At 40.3% G+C, this 20,424-nt stretch overlaps 1 protein-coding gene across 2 annotated transcripts in view; it reads left to right on the forward strand.

Annotated features, from left to right (window-relative positions):
• The window catches only part of LOC126457972 (vacuolar protein sorting-associated protein 18 homolog), a 260,426-nt gene that overhangs the window by 88,597 nt on the left and 151,405 nt on the right, over positions 1-20,424 (forward strand). For both annotated transcript variants that reach the window (XM_050094731.1, XM_050094732.1), the window contains one exon: positions 18,416-18,582. In XM_050094731.1, the coding sequence (XP_049950688.1) occupies positions 18,416-18,582 (167 nt within the window). The remainder of the gene's footprint in view (positions 1-18,415; positions 18,583-20,424) is intronic.

Consider the following 20,424-nt stretch of genomic DNA (forward strand, 5'->3'; position numbering starts at 1 on the left):
AACACCAAATTTTGCCACATTGTTCTAATGCATACATTTGTCATACGTTCCACAATGATTCCTGTGGTTATTTCACTCATTATTGCCTGCCTGTTAGCACTGACAACTGTATGCAAATGCCGTTGCTCTCAGTCATTAAGTGAAGGCTGTCGGCCACTGCGTTGTGCATGGTGAGAGATAATGCCTGAAATCTGGTATCTCGACACACTCTTGACACTGTGGATCTCGGTATATTGAATTTCATAGCAATTTCCAAAATGGAATGTCCCTTGCATCTACCTCCAACTACCATTCCATGTTCAGAGTCTGTTAATTTCTGTTGTGTGGCCGTAATCACGTTGGAATCCTTTTCACTTGAATTGCGTGAGTACAAATGACAGCTCCACCAATGCACTGCCCATTTATACTTTGTGCACACAATACTACCACCATCTGTATATGTGCATATCATTATCCCATTATGTTTGTCACCTCAGTGTATATTCCATCTTGGAATTTGTTGATTAGACTTTTGACTCTTTCAGAAGAAATTGCAACATTCATTCAGTGAACAGTAGATGAAAATACCATATATACATTGAAAATGCTTCCTCCAGCAGTGTACAGAAAGTTTCACAATATTCAACATGTTTAATGTTCAAATGACTTCCAGATGATCTGAAAAAATTAAGTGGTAAATGACAAGTATTCAAATCCAAGTTGAAAGGTTTCCTTGTGAGATGCTACTTCTGTCGTGTACAGGACTTCCTCACAGTAGCTGAGGACTTTCCTATGTAATGCGTTATTTATACATGTACTCTCTGTTTTTGTGTTTTGTTAATACTTTCGTTCTTTGTTTACAAATTCAATAAACAGCATTCTGTAAATTATGTACTACCTCATTTCATGACCAAATAGCTATGGCTTGCATGATTCCATGGGACCTTTTAAATACATAGATATACCTACATCCAATTGAAGCTGCTTACTATATTCAATCCTTGATATCCTTCTCAAATTTTTATCCCACACACTTCCCTTCATTATCAAATTGACAATTTGTTGGTGCCCCATCATGGTGTCATATTAACCAATCCCTTCTTTTAGTGAAATTCAGTATCTCCTATGTAGTTATTCAATCTACCCATCTACTCTTCTGCATAACCAGATTTCAAACGTTTCTATTTTCTTCCTGTTTGAACTGTTTATCATTCACATTTCCCTTCCATACAGGGCTGCACTCTGTGCAAATGCCTTCCCAGTATTCGGTGTTAACAAAATCTTCTTTTTCAGGTATGATTTTCTTATTATTACGAGTCTGCTTTTTATATCTTTTCTACTTCAGTTTTGCCACACATTTTGCTGCCCAAATATCAAAACTCATCTACTACTTTTAGTATCTCAGTTTCTATTCTAATTCCCTCAGCATTGCCTGATTTCATATGACTACATACCATTACCCTTGTTGTGCTATGGTAGTCACACATGTCAGCACTTGCATTCTTCGTATTCGGAATTAATTTGGAATTATTACACTCTTCTCAAAGTCTGAGGGTATTTCACCTGTCTCATGTCCTGCACACCAGGTGGAATAGTTTTGCCAAGGCTGGCTCAAGTTATAAGTAATTCTGAGGGAATGTCACATATTCCAGGCACCTTGTTTTGAATTAGGTCTTTCAGTGTTCTTTCAAAAGCTTGTAGCAATTAGCTCCCATTTCATCTTCATCTGCTTCCTCTTTCTTCTGTATAATATTGTTTTGAAGTTCATTTCTCTTGTATATCCCACCTATATATTCCTTCCATCATCTAGCTTTCCCATCTGTGCTTAGTAATGGCTTGTCGTCTGAGCTAGACATAACAAAACTATTCCCCCTGGTGTGCAGGCTATATGAGATGGGAAAAATACTTTCATAAATCAAGAAGAATGTAATAATACAATTTCATCCAGCTGCCTCTCTTTTTCCCAGTAGGTCTCTGTAATTATCTTTCCCACAGGCATATGTGCTTGCATTACTGCTGTAGCCATTCCTGGTTAGCCCTTTTGTACATCCTGTGAATTTCACATTTTAGATTCTGTATTACCTTTATCCTGCTTCATTTGCTACATTTTTATATTTTCTCCTTAAATTCAATATTTCTTGTGTCTTATCCATGGATGTTTGCTGGAACCTGTCTTTTTGCGTATTTGATCCTCTATTGCCTTTACTATTTCATCTCTTAAAGCTACGTATTCCTCATCTATTGTGTTCATTTTGCTTTTCAGTCAGTGATTACATAAAACTCTCTTTGAAATGTTCGACAGACTCTCATCTTTACAATTTATCTGTGACCCATCTGCTAATATTCCTACCTTTCTACAGTTTCTTCAGTATTAATCTACTATTCATAACTAAGAGCCCTTATCTGCTCCTGGAAATGTTTTTGCTGTTTAGAATCTGGTTTTGAAATCTCTGTCGTACTGTTGTGTAATGTACCTGAAACTTTCCAGTGTATTTTTCCGTCTGCACCTTTTCCTGTTCCACTTGCCACAATCACAATTAAAATTTCCTTTCCTTTAACTACCTCAATATTTTTTTATATCAGCAAACATTCTTTCAATCTCTTCATCTGTAGAGCTAACTGGCATACAAACTTGATCTACAGGGAAGCCTATTGGCTTCATGTCTGTCTTGGCCACAATCATAAGTTCATGTAGCTATTCATATGCTTTATTACTAGCTTTCCTATTTTTTTTCATTACTAGCTTTTTATCTATGGCTTTGATCATGTATATGGTTGTCGCATATATTGCACATGTCTCCTGCTACCCCCTCTCTCTTTTTCCAGCTCTTCCTCCCCCCTCTCTTTTTCCATCTCTTCCTCCCCCTCTCTCTGTCCATCCCATCCTGCCCCCAATTTTCTGTCCTCTTCTCCCCACTTCTCTGTACATCCCCACCTCCTCCATCTCCCCGACCATCGCCTTCTCCCCATCTCTCTGTCCTTCCCATCCTCCCCCATCTCTCTTTCCATCTTCTTCCTCCTCCCTCTGTCCAGCTCATCCTGCTCCTCCCTCTTCCCAGCTCTTCCTTCCCTCCCTCTGTTCATCTCATCCTTCCGCCCTCACTCTGTCCACCTCCTCCTCATCCCTCTCTTTTCTTCCCCCTCTGACTCTTTACTCACCCGAGCAGAAATCCCTTTCTTCATGCCACCATACTTCACTATTTCCCCTATATCTAACTTCAACCTATCAATTACCCTTTTTAAATTCTGTGAGATATGTATCAGAATGCCAGTTTGTTTGTCCTGATGACAATGTTGTCCTGAGTAGTCTCCACCCATCAATCTGAATGGAGACTATTTTATCCCAGGAATATTTTAACCAAGAGGATGCCATTCATTAAGCCACACAGCAGATTTGCATATCCACAGGAAAAATAACAGCTGTAGTTTCTCGTTACTTGCAGCTGTCCTCAGCACCACATAGCAAGGCCATGGTGACTGAGGCCAAATTAATCAGTCATACAGACTGTTGCCTCTGAAATTAATGGAGTGGATGCTGTGCTCTTCTTTAGGAACCACAGATGTGTCACAACACTGCAAGATTCATGCTTCATAGTTGTTGGTGTGACCGTTCTCTGTAACATATATAAATATTCCTTTCATAAATTCAAATATCTTTTCTTGATGCACTATAAAATTTGTTTTCATTCTAGATGCATTTGCCTTTTTATGTTCAAGGCATCTTTATTAGATTTTTTAGTTACATGTCATGCCAAAATCTGTGCAGGTTTTGGTAGGATAAAAAAGGCCACTGATATGCATTTAATATAAACAGCAAAACATGTCTGTAATGTAAATAAAGATTGTATTGCAGTAAGAAAAAATATTTTGATTCCTATAACGAATTTAGAACTTTCCTTCACTCCAATGCATGGCAAATGTTATTCACATACAGGTGTTAATCACATACACACATTAAAAAAAGTTTTGCATCACCCCGGTTCCTAGAACTTCTGAAGATAGACGTTGACTGTGGATATCGTATCACAGATATGGTCCCTTTGACTGTCCAGAGATGTCACTAAACCCACCCAAAGATGTAAACAACCATACATGAGCAGCACGTATTAGATGGAGGGGGTCCAACAGCCACGTATTAGATGGAGGGGGTCTGACAGCCGATCAGTTCCAGTAATTCCACCAGGAAGGATATACAACTATGCCTAGACAGTCAATACCATGGTTTGATCACGTCCGCATTGTTACTTTGTGCCAGGAAGGGCTCTCAACAAGGGAAGTGTCCAGGCGTTTCAGAGTGAACCAAAACGATGTTGTTCGGACATGGAGGAGATACAGAGAGACAGGAACTGCCGATGACATGCCTCACTCAGGCTGCGCAAGGGCTACTACTGCAGTGGATGACCACTATGGCTCGGAGGAACCCTGACAGCAACGTCACCATGTTGAATAATGCTTTTTGTGCAGCCACAGGACGTTGTGTTATGACTGAAACTGTGTGCAATAGGCTGCATGATGCGCAACTTCACTCCAAACTCTATGGCGAGGTCCATCTTTGCAACCACGACACTATGCAGTGCAGTATATATGGGCCCAGCAACATGCCGAATGGACTGCTCAGGATTGTCATCACATTCTCTTCACTGATGAGTGTCACATATGCCTTCAACCAGACAATCGTCGGAGACCTGTTTGGAGGCAACCCGGTCAGGCTAAACGCCTTAGCCACATTGTCCAGTGAGTACAGCAAAGGTGGAGGTTCCCTGCTGTTTTAGGGTGGCGTTATGTGGGGCTGATGTACGCCGCTGGTGGTCATGGAATGCGCCATAACACCTGTACGGTACATGAATGCCATCCTCTGTGCAGTGTTACGTGGCTTTATGCTTAATTACAGACTTACTATTTTATCAGTTGATTTGTTTTCACCATGTAACGCCCGTTGTATATGTCCTTCTTCGTTGCTGAGCGATGTATCATTTTTCGTTCTGACGCCTCAACTCTTCCTTTCCTGTATCTTTACTACTTTTTATCTATATAAATGATGAACTATTGGTTTTGCCATTTAACAACTTTTTAATAACTGTGGAAGTATTACAGGCATTGGGTCCCACCTAATGTGTCACCCACCTATACGTTTTACATGAACCTTTCAAGACTCGATCGATCTGTTTACAAAGAGAAAGCAGAATGTCTCTTCCTTTGACGTTGTCCAACAACGATCTAGGAAGCTCGACGCCCTCGCGGCCCAGGCTCATCCGTGGCTCGCGGTAGTTTGCAGCATTCGTTTTATTCCTTGCCCACTTGCCGCTACGTTGAACTTTCGTGTTGATCGTTGGGCAATGTCTTCCACGTTATCTGCAACATAAATAAACTTTATTCCCACAGTATTTCTGAAAACCCAAAAACAAACTTAAAGAACATAATAATAATAACTGTTCTTACAATTATTCGTATAAGTCTTGGTCGATTTAATGAGGTGTGGGACAGGCCTAAGCCTTGTGACACCACATCTGACCGATAGTGCAAACATATCATCAGCATATTGGTGAGGCATTCGTCTTCATGGATGACTATTCATGCCCCCATCATGCACATCTTGTGAATGACTTCCTTCAGGATAATGACATTGTTCGACTAGAGCGGCCAGCATGTTCTCCAGATGTGAACCCTAACGAACATGTCTGGGATAGATTGAGGGATGTATGCCAAATCACTGTTGAGGAATGGGACAATCTGGACTAACAGTGCCTTGATGAACTTGGGGATAGTATGCCACGATGAATACAGGCATGCATCAATGCAAGAGGTTGTGCTACTGGGTATTAGAGGTACCGACCGGTGTGTACAGCAATCTGGAACACCACCTCTGAAGGTCTCATTGTATGGTGGTACGACATGCAATGTGTGGTTTTCATGAGCAGTAAAAAGGGTAGAAATGATGTTTATGTTGATCTCTATCCCAATTTTCTGAACAGGTTCCAGCACTCTCAGAATCGAAGTGATGCAAAACTTTTTTCGATGTGTGTATTTGCTGCTCATCAAACTGGTAGGCTACTTAGACATCTACTGACTGTCTTCAGAGGTGTAACAGTTTTCTGACAACTGCTCATTACTTGATGATAGGAGAAACACTGAATATATTAAAGTGTCCAGTATAACTACAGGTGAAATGCTATGCCAGGTATGAAATAGAAACTTGATGTACCAAACTCAACTACCAAAATCAGATCATTATATGAATGTACGTGAAATATAAACTGGCCTTCGTTTGCTCTAGTGACCTACAAGGGGAACTGGACCCTCACATTTAGTCAGGCATATTAGGAGGCTCCCACCATTGTTTTATTGTATAATGTCCACAACTGTGTTCATTTTGTGCCTTCCAGGATGAATGGAAATTAACTGTTAAGTGGAATTATGTTACATATAGTTATAAAATTACTCGTGAAGACAAATGTTGGGTTGAAGGTAATTTGGGGGAGACATGGCAATACTCAAAATCAGTGTTGTCAAAATCTCAAGTCAACTTTAATAATAAATTTTTTTTACTCTGCGCCAGACGTTGTACAGAAAATGAGCCATTGTCACCAGCTCAATGACTGTATTACTCACTGTAACACTGAAACAGTATCCTGATTAGGAGCAGTCATTAGTTGATGGTTACGGCCATAAAACGGAAAGTTCACAGTAGTTCTGAAATACGCTATCCATAAAAAGAGATGAAATTTACAGAAATTACTCAGCTGTGACTGTAGCATTACACACACATCAAAGTTTGTCAGAGGCTTATGATCACTATGATATGGAAGGGGATAAAAAAAATGTTACCTGAATCATTATGCAACAGATCCAAAAAGAAACAGCAAGAGATGATGAGAAAGGAGGTGAACAGCATCCAGTCAATGTGGAATTTGTTTGTTAATGTGCAAAGATGTGTCATTATTTCTTTGGTTTTAAAAGCAAAGTTTATTGACTTTGACAAAGACTGAAAGACCATTAATTCTGTGTGTTACTGCATGCTTTTGGGGAAAAAAAATGCAGGCTGCCTGTCAGTTTAAAATATGGAACTGCACAAGAAAAGATGGTGTTGACATCAATTAAATGTTTTGGGCAGTAGCACAGGTATCAGATTGATCTGGGAATAGTTTTGTATACAGAGCTTTTTTCCTGGTTTTGTTTGTGTGTGTGTGTGTGTGTGTGTGTGTGTGTGTGTGTGTGTGATTCCATCATAAAAAATTTGGCATACAAAAGTGATGAAGATTTATAACATATCTGTTCCTTCCTATTCAAGAGTTAAGAAAAATGGTGGCTAAATTCAGTTGTGACTATATTCTTTTGAATGTAACCTAACAAAGGTCATAAAAAACTGCAATTGCAGATGAAATTATCAGAATTATTGAATCTGCCAAGTTGTTATTGTGTATAATACATAGTGGCCTTGCTCTGAAAAGATGAGACTGATTTCAAATTTAAAAAATGTTACTGTTGTTTGGGATACGAAAGATTTTTCTTAATGATTATGTAACAGACTTTTTTCTGCTATACAAGAAGCATAGACATCAGTGACAGCTTGTGGAGAATTTTACCACTGCGCAACAATGTGGTGGCCTCTAGTCTTTTAACTTACAAGGGCAGTAATCATAACTAAATTGAATATATTAATTTTATTTATATAAATTGAACTGTTTATCAGACTGGAAAATCCAGGATGGACTGTAACAATATTGTCAACAGGAAAGTTACTACTCATCATATAGTGAAGATGCTGAGTTACAGATAGGCATCCCCCCCTCCCCTGTCCCCCTCCCCGCCTCTCTGACCCCTCCGTCTAACCTCCCAACTACACAAACTACACATAGCTGCCCTATCCTCTTTTCATTTTGTCCCTCCGTGCTCCTCAACAGCATGTCACTGTCAGCCACGCGTACCCTACTATCCCTCCCCCTCCTCCCCCCCCCCCCCCCCCAGCCTCCTCCTATCCCCACTCAGTTGCCACTCCTATCATGCACCGATGTTGCTGCTTGTAGTGTGGCCTCAGTTGCCTGAAACTGCAGTCGCGTGTGTGAGTCGCGTTTATGTGAGTGTGTATGTGTGTGTTTGCTGTCTAATTCTGACGAAGGCCTTACTGGTCAAAAACTATTATTTGAGACAGTCATTTTGTTGTGCCTATCTGCAACTCGGCATCTCCGCTATATGGTGAGTAGCAATTTTCCATTGTACAAAATTGAACTATTTAAATATATTTAAATTTTACAATTAATAATTTAACATTACGAGGAATAAAAAAGATGATGATCGCAATGGGAATCAAACTTGAGCCAGTGAATTGCCAGTCAGTGTACCTGACCACTCGGCCCCATCACTTTTAGGTCAACCGCTACTCAAAAATCCCTTATATTCTGCATTTGCACAGTATGCTACACACACTTTTTGAAAGAAAAATACTGACCTTTTGCTCTGAGAAACGTAGTACTCATAGTGCCAGAAGTCACATCAGAGCATACATAATAGAAAGCAGATTCCTTCTCTGAGATGATCACAGCATGGCTGACCATCATTTCAGCAGTCGACACTGCTTTCTAATTATTGTGAAGAGAGCACCACAAAACATATCTTCATATGTTTTAGTTGCATACTAGAATACATTAAAAGAGAAATAGTGTAATTTTAGTGTGATACTTGGTTCACATTTGAAGAGAAATGGCATAATGTTAGTGTGGTATTTGCAGTTTGCTGTGGCACATTAGCACATGATAACTGGCCGCCCTTGGCAGAGAAGCCATGATTGATGCCCAGTCCAGTCCATGACAGAGAGAGAGAGAGAGAGAGAGAGAGAGAGAGAGAGAGAGAGTTGCTAATTCAATTTAGGTTACATTTCCAATCACATATTTGGATTGATAAAGATTCTTTTTAACAGGTATTCTTTGAAAGGTAACTGCCTGAATAGAATAGAGGCCTATTGACTGGTTGGGGCAGGGAAATTTTCAGGATCTTGGATTAATTATTGCAAATGATTTGCAAGATGGCAAAATTCTGTAGTGTGTCTAAGATGTTACACTGAATTTCGAGCTGTCGCTACTTCGGAGCACTATGATACAAGGCTTTCACACCCTCGCAGAATTGGTGCCACTTCAGTCTCCCAAAAGTAGTCAGAGGTTGGCTACAGGACCCTCTCTCTGTTGTCAGATGCGATTGTGGTGAAGTGCATGAGTCTATGTGAGGTGCCCGAATCTACAAAAGTGCTGAGAGGTGCTCGCAGCACCTCATTTCATTGCAGTTCTTAGATGGGACCACCCTACTGTGGTAGCAGCAGTGAGGGTGTAGCACCATTTTCAGAGCCAGTGTGCTTGGATACCTTACTTGGTAGCAGCCATAGTTAGAGCAGTTGGGTTTACTACCACGGTTTCTGAATAAAATGCTCTCATTAATATCAATCATGATTTCCAAGTAGTGCAACTCTTTGCACAAAGATCAACAAGCAGGATGACTTTTTCTGTGCAGATGTGATAAGCTAGTTTGTACTGCTCTGTCTGCACTATAGTTCAAATGCAGAGCTCATGTTTGTCAACTGTTTCCCCTTTGATTAAAAGTTCTAAATTATCTTCATGACTTTCTGTTAGCACACTCCCAAACGGGCTGCACAAGTAATTCATATTCCAGTTCCTGAAATTTTGTTTCGTCTTGTCCTGCAACAGGATGTTGGCATGCCAGGTGATTTCTTTAATTGTAAGTGATCAGTCTCATATAGAGGAAAACAAGCTACCTTACATTTCATGTGTTTTATGGTGAATATATCTGAATTATGTACCAGATTTGTCTGTTTGCTGGGCTGTAGCATTCCTCTGTTGCCCTATATAAATAAGTTTTCATTTAGTAATTGAAATCCTGGCTAGCTAAGAACCAGCCCAATGCCACCACAGTTGAGGGAACAGAAGATTGGCATGTGAAGTTAACTTTGCAGCTGATTTGGAATGAGCAGCAGACATTACTGTTCATCCAGCCTCAGTAAACAGCTACTATTACCTTGCAATGGGCAACAAATACAGTAACAGGCAAATACTATGGTTGTTGTCTGAGTGAGAAAATAAAAGAGAAGGTGAAGAACCCTGTTTCTTCATGTCAATGCAACTACACAAAAGGTATTTTGGTAGTGTGAAAGCTGAGGAGTTTAAAATACAAAATGTTGGAAAATTCATTCTGTTGATAAAACTTGCACCCTCTGTTTTTCACCTCCCCAAATCTAAAAACAATTTATGGCTCAAAAATGTTTTGAGTCCAAGGAAAGTTTATGAAAACTGTTGTTGGGTATTTTGCAGTACTTTCAGAATTGCATTACTGTGGTGGAATCTGCTCGTTGAGAAAATCTTGGACAAACAATATTGGCCGAAAAGTGGACTGTATTGGGGAGAAAATATAAATTTATTTGCTAAAAATACAGTATCCTACTGGCAGTCAGGAACTTTTCAGCCTTTTCTTATAGCCATGGAGACGCATCTGCTGAATAAGTGGATTGAGGATGGAAAATACCTGCTTTCATTTAGTAACAAAATTATGAAAAAGCTGAAGAAGCAGTGATTGTTGCACCCTTGGTTAAAAAAAAGAGTGAAGAAATGTTTACAAGCAAAGCTCATTAGAAATTCTTGCATCTCTAAAAAGATCAGATCACTACGCGTACAACTTCCATTGTCAAACCTCAGCAAAAGATCTTGCTGAGAACCAGAGAAAATTCTCGTTCTACAAAGTATCACTAAGTCGTTTGAAGGCTCCTAGCCAGTATCCAGTCATGTGTTGAGCAGTCTTCTGTGAAAATAGAACACACCAAAAAGAAAGCTAAAGATTTAAATTTTTCAATTAAAAATCATTCCAGCAGGAGGATTGTAGAGATATACCAGTTTGACCATTGCACAGGCTCCTGTGTGGAGAAGATAGAAATAGGTGTCTGTGGCATTGAGAAGCAACTGAAAGATTTAAAAACAAAGAGGTCACCTGCTTCAGACGGGATCCCACTTCGATTTTACAGAAAGTACTCTTTGCCATTTATCACAAATATCTTGCCCAGTGCAACATTCCAAGTAACTGGAAAAAAAGCATGGGAGACCACTGTCTATAAGAATGGTGAAAGACATACAAAATTACATAACAATATCCCTGAAGTTGGTTTCCTGCTAAATTTGTGAGCATATTCTAAGTTTGACTATAGTAAATTTCCCTGAGACAGAAAAGCTTTTGTCACAAGTCAGCAAACCTTTAAAAAGCATGTTGTTGTTGTTGTGGTCTTCAGTCCTGAGACTGGTTTGATGCAGCTCTCCATGCTACTCTATCCTGAGCAAGCTTCTTCATCTCCCAGTACCCACTGCAACCTACATCCTTCTGAATCTGCTTAGTGTATTCATCTCTTGGTCTCCCTCTATGAGTTTTACCCTCCACGCTGCCCTCCAATGCTAAATTTGTGATCCCTTGATGCCTCAGAACATGTCCTACCAACCGGTCCCTTCTTCTTGTCAAGTTGTGCCACAAACTCCTGTTCTCCCCAATTCTATTCAATACCTCCTCATTAGTTACGTGATCTACCCATCTAATCTTCAGCATTCTTCTGTAGCACCACATTTCGAAAGCTTCTATTCTCTTCTCATCCAAACTAGTTATCGTCCATGTTTCACTTCCATACATGGCTACACTCCATACAAATACTTTCAGAAACGACTTCCCGACACTTAAATCTATACTCGATGTTAACAAATTTCTCTTCTTCAGAAACGATTTCCTTGCCATTGCCAGTCTACATTTTATATCCTCTCTACTACGACCATCATCAGTTATTTTACTCCCTAAATAGCAAAACTCCTTTACTACTTTAAGTGTCTCATTTCCTAATCTAATTCCCTCAACATCACCCGATTTAATTTGACTACATTCCATTATCCTCGTTTTGCTTTTGTTGATGTTCATCTTATATCCTCCTTTCAAGACACTGTCCATTCCGTTCAACTGCTCTTCCAAGTCCTTTGCTGTCTCTGACAGAATTACAATGTCATCGGCAAACCTCAAGGTTTTTACTTCTTCTCCATGAATTTTAATACCCACTCCGAATTTTTCTTTTGTTTCCTTTACTGCTTGCTCAATATACAGATTGAATAACATCGGGGAGAGGCTACAAACCTGTCTCACTCCCTTCCCAACCACTGCTTCCCTTTCGTGCCCCTCGACTCTTATAACTGCCATCTGGTTTCTGTACAAATTGTAAATAACCTTTCGCTCCCTGTATTTTACCCCTGCCACCTTTAGAATGTGAAAGAGAGTATTCCAGTCAACATTGTCAAAAGCTTTCTCTAGGTCTAGAAATGCTAGAAATGTAGGTTTGCCTTTTCTTAATCTTTCTTCTAAGATAAGTCGTAAGGTTAGTATTGCCTCACGTGTTCCAACATTTCTACGGAATTCAAACTGATCTTCCCCGAGGTCCGCTTCTACCAGTTTTTCCATTCATCTGTAAAGAATTCGCGTTAGTATTTTGCAGCTGTGACTTATTAAACTGATAGTTCGGTAATTTTCACATCTGTCAACACCTGCTTTCTTTGGGATTGGAATTATTATATTCTTCTTGAAGTCTGAGGGTATTTCACCTGTCTCATACATCTTGCTCACCAGATGGTAGAGTTTTGTCAGGACTGGCTCTCCCAAGGCTGTCAGTAGTTCTAATGGAATGTTGTCTACTCCCGGGGCCTTGTTTTGACTCAGGTCTTTCAGTGCTCTGTCAAACTCTTCACGCAGTATCATATCTCCCATTTCTTCTTCATCTACATCCTCTCCCATTTCCATAATATTGTCCTTGTATAGACCCTCTATATACTCCTTCCACCTTTCTGCTGTCCCTTCTTTGCTTAGAACTGGGTTTCCATCGAAGCTCTTGATATTCATGCAAGTGGTTCTCCTTTCTCCAAAGGTCTCTTTAATTTTCCTGTAGGCAGTATCTATCTTACCCCTAGTGAGACAAGCCTCTACATCCTTACATTTGTCTTCTAGCCATCTCTGCTTAGCCATTTTGCACTTCCTGTCGATATCAGTTTTGAGACGTTTGTATTCCTTTTTGCCTGCTTCATTTGCTGCATTTTTATATTTTCTCCTTTCATCAATTAAATTCAATATTTCTTCTGTTACCCAAGAGTTTCTACTAGCCCTCGTCTTTTTACCTATTTGATCCTCTGCTGCCTTCACTATTTCATCCCTCAAAGCTACCTATTCTTCTTCTACTGTATTTCTTTCCCCCATTCCTGTCAATTGTTCCCTTATGCTCTCCCTAAAACTCTGTACAACCTCTGGTTCTGTCAGTTTATCCATGTCCCATCTCCTTAAATTCCCACCTTTTTGCAGTTTCTTCAGTTTTAATCTACATTTCATAACCAATAGATTGTGGTCAGAGTCCACATCTGCCCCTGGAATTGTCTTACAATTTAAAATCTGGTTCCTAAATCTCTGTCTTACCATTATATAATCTATCTGAAACCTTTTAGAATCTCCAGAGTTCTTCCATGTATACAACCTTCTTTCAGGATTCTTGAACCAAGTGTTAGCTATGATTAAGTTATGCTCTGTGCAAAATTCTACGAGACGGCTTCCTCTTTCATTTCTTAGCCCCAATCCATATTCACCTACTATGTTTCCTTCTCTCCCTTTTCCTACTGACGAATTCCAGTCACCCATGACTATTAAATTTTCGTCTCCCTTCACTACCTGAATAATTTCTTTTATCTCGTCATACATTTAATCAATTTCTTCGTCATCTGTGGAGCTAGTTGGCATATAATCTTGTACTACTGTAGTAGGCATGGGCTTTGTGTCTATCTTGGCCACAATAATGCGTTCACTATGCTGTTTGTAATAGCTAACCCGCACTCCTATTTTTTTATTCATTATTAAACCTACTCCTGCATTACCCCTATTTGATTTTGTATTTATAACCCTGTAATCACCTGACCAAAAGTCTTGTTCCTCCTGCCACCGAACTTCACTAATTCCCATAATAATTAAAAAGCATAGCTCATCAAAACTCAGCTTGTTCATTTTTTGCACAGTATCCTATGAACCATAGAAGAAGGTGTTTGATCAGTGCCTCACTGCAGACAGTTTGTGAAGATTGAAGCACATGGAATATCTTCTCAGATATATGATTGGCCCAAAGACTTTTTAAGTAATAGAAGCCAGTACGCTGTCCTGCATGACAAGTCTCTATTAGCGACAAGAATATCGTCACTAGTGCCCCAGGGAATATTGATTGGACAGCTCTTGTTTTTTATGTACATAAACTATATGGCAGATAGGGTGAGCAGCAACCTGTGACTATTTATTGATGATACTGTAGTATAAGGAAAAGTGTCATTGTTGAGTGACTGTAGGAGGATGTAGAATGATGCAGAAAGAATTTCTGTTTTGTGTGATGAACAGTGTTCTAAATGTAGAAACATATAAGTTAAAGCAGGTGCGTCTGAAAACAATTCTTTAATATCTGCATACAGTATTAGTAGTGTGCTGCTGGACACAGTGATATCGATTAAATAAATAATAATGGAAATCCCAGGTTGGAATATCAACAACATTATGAAAATATACTCACCATAAAGATGTTAAATATAAGCTTTTGGTCAAAGGCTTCTTCAGAAAAGAGAAACATACTCACGTTCACACAAGCAAGCACACTTCAGACACACGTGATGATTATCTCTGACCACTCCAGCCAGACTGCAACAGAAAGGCATCAAACAGGAGCAACAATTCAGGCCTGTGCAAGGAAGGGTAGCAGGGTATGGGTGGGAGAAGAGGAATTGGCACTGCCTGGCAGTGTGTGCAGGGACTAGAAGTAGCAGGACAAGGCTACCAGTCGCAGCATTGAGAGGCAGTAGGGGAAAGGGTGGGGGGGGGGGGGGGGGAGAGAGAGAGAGAGAGAGTGTGTGTGTGAGAGAGAGAGAGAGAGAGAGAGAGAGAGAGAGTGCTTGTTTGTGTGTGTGTGTGTGTGTGTGTGTGTGTGTGTGTGTGTGTGTGTGTGTGTGTGTGTGTGAGGGGGGGGGGGCAGAGAAAAGGAGAGGGACAGAGAAGGGGAGAAAGAAAGATTAGTAGGTATGCCAACAGAGAGCAGTGCACAATGAGGGTGAGGCGAAGAGAATAGTGAGGAAGTGACAGGACAGAGGGGACAGAAACAGTTGGGAGGAGGTTGTGGGTACAGCAGATTACTGTAGGTTGAGGCTGAATGTTTTCAGGAGCACAGAATGTGTTGTAAGGATTATGGATAACTCCCATCTGCACATTTTGGAAAAGCTGGTGGTAGAAGGGGGGGGGGGGGGAATCCTGATGGGCAGGATTGTGTAGCAGCTATTGAAATCAGCCATGTTTTGTACAGTTGCATGTTATGTGACAGCGTGGTCCAGTTTGCTGTTCACCAGAATTTGGTGGTGGCTATCATCCTGGGGACAGCTGCTTGGTAGTCATACCAACATAAAAAACTGAGCTTTGATTGCAGCAGAGCTGATATATAACATGGCTACTCTCACAGTTGGCCTGACCCCTGAAGGGGTAGGATAATCCTATGACAGGACTGGGATAGGGAGTGCTGCATGGGTAGATTGGGCAGGTTTTGCACCTGGATCTTCCACAGGGATATGATCCTTGTGGCAAGAGGTTGGGTTTGGGAGTGGCATAGGGATGGACTAGGATGTTGTGGAGGTTGGATGGGCAACAGAACACCACTTCAGGAGAGGTGGTAAGGATCTTGGTTAGGGTATCCCTAATTTCAGGTCATGATGATAGATAATCAAAGCTCTGATGAGAGATGTGATTCAGTTGATCCAGTCTTGGGTGTTATTGTAAAATGACGGTGGTGCTCCTTTGTACCTGGTTCTTTGAGGTTGTGGGAGGATTTGGGGTATGTGGGGATATGGAATGGAAAATCTGTTTGCAGACTAGGTCTGGGGGATAGTGTCTGTCTTAGAAGGTCTTTGTGAGATGTTCAGCATACTGGGCAAGTGAGCTCTTGTCACTGCAGATACTCCATCCGCGGGTGGCCAGGCTGTATGGGAGGGAATTTTTTGGTATTGAAGGAATGACAATTGTCAAAATGCAGTGGTGGTGAGTTTAATGTGGACAGAGGTGTGGATGGAGCCATCAGAGAGGAGAAGGTCAAAAATTTGGAGGTACGCCCATGCAACTTGATGTCTCCCTACATCATAACACCTGGACCACCCAAATGATCCTGTTCAATGATGTTCATGGGTGCATTATATGTTACACCTCTCAGCATATGAGAGTACATCCAGAATCACTGTTCGGACTGAATCTGCTCTCAACTGAGAAGAGCACATGACACCAATCCTCTTTGATCATCCAATCCATTTGCTCTTGCATCACAAATAGTGCTGTTGTTGTGTGGGTGTTAACAGATCACAGTTTATTGGTCATCAGGCAGAGAGACCACTGGCATGCAGTGTCTGTGTGACTGCTGAGTGTGAGACTGTGTGCCTTTCAATCCTGTTGAGCTACACTGGTGAACTTTGTTTTTCTCCCTGTTTCATGATGATTCTTCTCCATGTGTAGTTATCCGTATTTTGTCTCCAGGTCATGCTGTAATGAAGTACACCACCATAGTGCACTGTAATGGCCTGCTGATACACAAATACAGTCTTTCCCCATTCCTTCAACTGCTTCATGGTGCAGGACCAGCTGTAGTTATGCTGACCTCATTCCATGTGACACCAACCTTTCTGTGCACAACTTGCAGACCTCTGGCAGCAAGCCCCCTCACTTTCATTCATTTTTACTGAGGAGTTAATATATTATGTTACTTTACCTGCCTCATTCTTAGGTTCTGCAGAGCAGTACAGAGCACTAATGTGACTCTTCTTGAATACTGCTTGAGTGTTTTGGATCCCCAGCAGATCAGATTAATGGAAGACATTGAAACAGTTGAGAGGCATGCTGCTGAATTTGCTAGTACATATTAGGTTCAGTATACACATAAATATTACAGAGATGCTTTGGGAACTCAAATGGGAGACCCTGGAGGAAAGACGACATTGTTTTCGCAAGAAACTATTGAGAAAATTTAAAAAATCTTTATTTGCAGCTGACTGTCTAGCAAACCACATAATTGTCACAACAATTAATTTAATCTATTGAAACCAATTTTGTCAGTGCATTAGATATATGGTAATACTTAAACATGTAGTACTGGAGAACTAAACATGAGTCCTGCCTCAGAGTAGCTAACATGTGCAGCAGCCAGGGCCTCCAAATGTAGTATGTAACGAAAGATGGGCTGGATATGTTCCTGGTGAACTGCTCTCTACACAGTTTGGCAGAGAGGCCACCAACACCAACAATGACTGCTGGAGAACTGCAGTGAAAAAGTTGTTGATGAACTATGGCCTAGAAATATTTGGCAGGTGATAGGGCAAGTGAACTTTCAGGCCATAATAGCAATGATTCCTGTCTTCGTAGCTATCAATACATATGAATCTAGATTACATGCTTTGTATAATGGCCTCCTAAACAACCAAATTGGTATTTGTCTGCTGTGTCACTCAGCAATGGAGGCTGCAATATTGATATCACCACACTTACATGTAACACCCAAGTACATCATTTTAGGACAAGTTGTACCAAGATTTTGCCAACCAGTTTAATAGGAACAGTATGAAAGTGTACTTTGTAGTGGAATGTCTTCTCTGTTTTGGGACAATGTAAACTAACACAATGGCATACATTTTATGATCCCAGCCCACAGTAGATAGAATGGGACAATTGATGCAGAGAGACCTGCTGTGCTGTGATCGCAGTGCATGTTGTTATACTTACTTGTTCATGTGTACAATCCTTTCCTACCCACTGGTTCTCCTCCCCTGACTGCCAAGCAGCATATCGTGATATTAAAAACCCATCTCACAGACTTTGACATCACTTGCTTTACGTTTCTATTTTATTTTTTGGATTTTTATTAAATGAGCTACTGTAACAGACATTTCTAGGCTTGTAAGAAAGGGCACTAGTGCCTGTGTGCAGATCATTTCTTTGCAGTTGTAATTACTTATTGCTGGTGCACTGTTCAGCACATCTTTTGAATTGGGAGTGATCTGGGCCATCCTTCCTGTGTATTAAAATTTTCGCAACAAACAATAATGTGTGTTGGAAAGTAGGACTGTTTTGTTTTGTGATATTATATTTTGGTAGGGGGAAAAATGGATAAAATTGTATTTCAGCCATATACATCCATCTTTGATGCTGTCTGTGAAAACCTTAGCACCGAGAACTATTCTATAAATGTTATTAAGTGATGTTTTCTTATCCTATCATAATTTTGTTTGAACAAACATAAGTACAAAATTGACTTACCATATGCAAAATATGTATGATAGAATTTTATTTTTCAATGTGTTAATTACATAACTCATTCTTCCAGCACTTGATGTGTTAAAGACTCAAAACAGGAAGGAACTCTTTTACCAGTTTACACCCGTGCTAATACAGGCAATTCCTCGAGAAACAGTGCAAGTCCTCATTGAAAAAGGTCGAAGCCTTAGTCCAACTAAACTACTGCCAGCACTTGTGAGCTGTGACCGTGAGCAGGTTTGTAAAACTGAAAGTTCCTAGGTATTGAAAGAATATTTATTAAAATGGAATATCAGGGTATTGAAGGAAAATCCAATCAATAAAATAATTAATTTGAGACAGGACTGCTGGCGAGAACCTTCAGGTCAAGAAATATGTAGTACTGGCTGTAGATAAAAGTAGAAATGACACACTGCCTAGCTTTAGAAACTAATAGTTCCATCCTTTGGGAAAAGAGAGAGCAGAGTGAGGAAAGTTAAAAAGGAAGGGTAGGTCACTCTTATCCCAGAATGAGACAGACCCACCTGTATTGAGGATAGAAGTAGTGTGATTTCTGTTCTTATATGTGTCAGCAGTACAACAAATTTCATTTCCTGGGCGGAAGTAGTGGCTAGAAATTCTGACTTAATTTTACCAGAACTGTAATAGTCTCTATAGTTAAAAGAAAATGAAAGAATCTATCCTACACATAACACACGAAATGACAGCATAGCTTATGGTATTACAAGTATTGTTGAAGAACTTCTTCTTGGGAATTAAATATACACACACACCTTCTTTATTATTCTTTCTCCTCTTTTCTTGTGTTTTGTCTCCTACCTTCCCTCTCCATCCCATTGCTTCACTATTCTTTCTCTCTCTCTCTCTCTCTCTCTCTCTCTCTCTCTCACACACACACACACACACACACACACACACACACACACACACACCTTCTTTATTATTTTTTCTCCCCCTCCCTTGTGTTCTTGTCCCCCACTCTTCCTCCCCATCCCTCACTGCTTCTCTGTTTTCCCATTCTCCCCATTCTTCCTCACTGTCACTGTATGCCAGTATTCAGCAACCACTTTGCAGAGTGAATATCTCATTTTGGTATGGGAGAATTTTTTGTCACCTTTTTTTCATAAATGATGCTGCAATTCAAGCAACTTAACTAGCGCAACACTGTGATAATTAAATGCAGCTTGGAATTTTCCTCCTGCCATAGTCAAAGTTTTATTGGGCACAAGAACTGTGAAGACCATGGAACCCAATTAGAAATTGCAGAAGTGAAATTATGACAGTGGGAATAGTATGGCATAATATCCACACTGCTTGAGACTAGTTAGGTAGAGGGTGCAGGGACACACCAGAAGTCCTTCTGCAGCTCATACACAATCCCCTTGAAAAGGTATGATCAGTGCCCAGATGTAATTATGGTCTTCTGGGACAAGCAGTCAGAAGCACATTTAGATTGACAGACGAGAAATGAATGCTGCAGTGGCTCTGTCCATAGTTGTGCCACTTGCATCATGTGACTGAGATCAATATATTTAGATATTACAACCCTTCCTCACTTAAATACACACACGACTAACAGTGGTTTGTGCCTCCACAGTGACAGTGAAGGGAGGTTGACTAGAACTGATACCCCACCACTGGTTCCATCAACATCCACTTGAGGTGACCAGTGGTGTTGGTTGTTGGTACTGTTCATCCTGCAGAGGTAAGGTTGGGGTTAGCTTTTTGACATTTTCATTACTGCCAGGGATTTCTGAATACAAACAGAGTACCAGTGCATACTGACTACTGTTGACTGTTTAAGATGAAGCTGAATGTAATTATTGTATTAAGGATGCAAATGTTTTGTTGCATCGAGAGATCATTGATAAGGAATGCCTTATCATTGATAAAGAATGACAATATAGTCTTTTCAGTTGTGGGATGATGTGGGAAACCTTAGAAATAACATTTGTGTAATACTAATGATTACTGAAAACTACCTCACCTGTATTAATAAACATTTCCTGGCAGATTAAAACTGTGTGCTGGACTGAGACTTGGACTCTGGATCTTTGCCATTGTGGGCAAGTGCTCTAC

This window comes from Schistocerca serialis, chromosome 2 (genome assembly GCF_023864345.2).
Source record: "Schistocerca serialis cubense isolate TAMUIC-IGC-003099 chromosome 2, iqSchSeri2.2, whole genome shotgun sequence".
Taxonomy (NCBI): Eukaryota; Metazoa; Arthropoda; class Insecta; order Orthoptera; family Acrididae; genus Schistocerca; species Schistocerca serialis.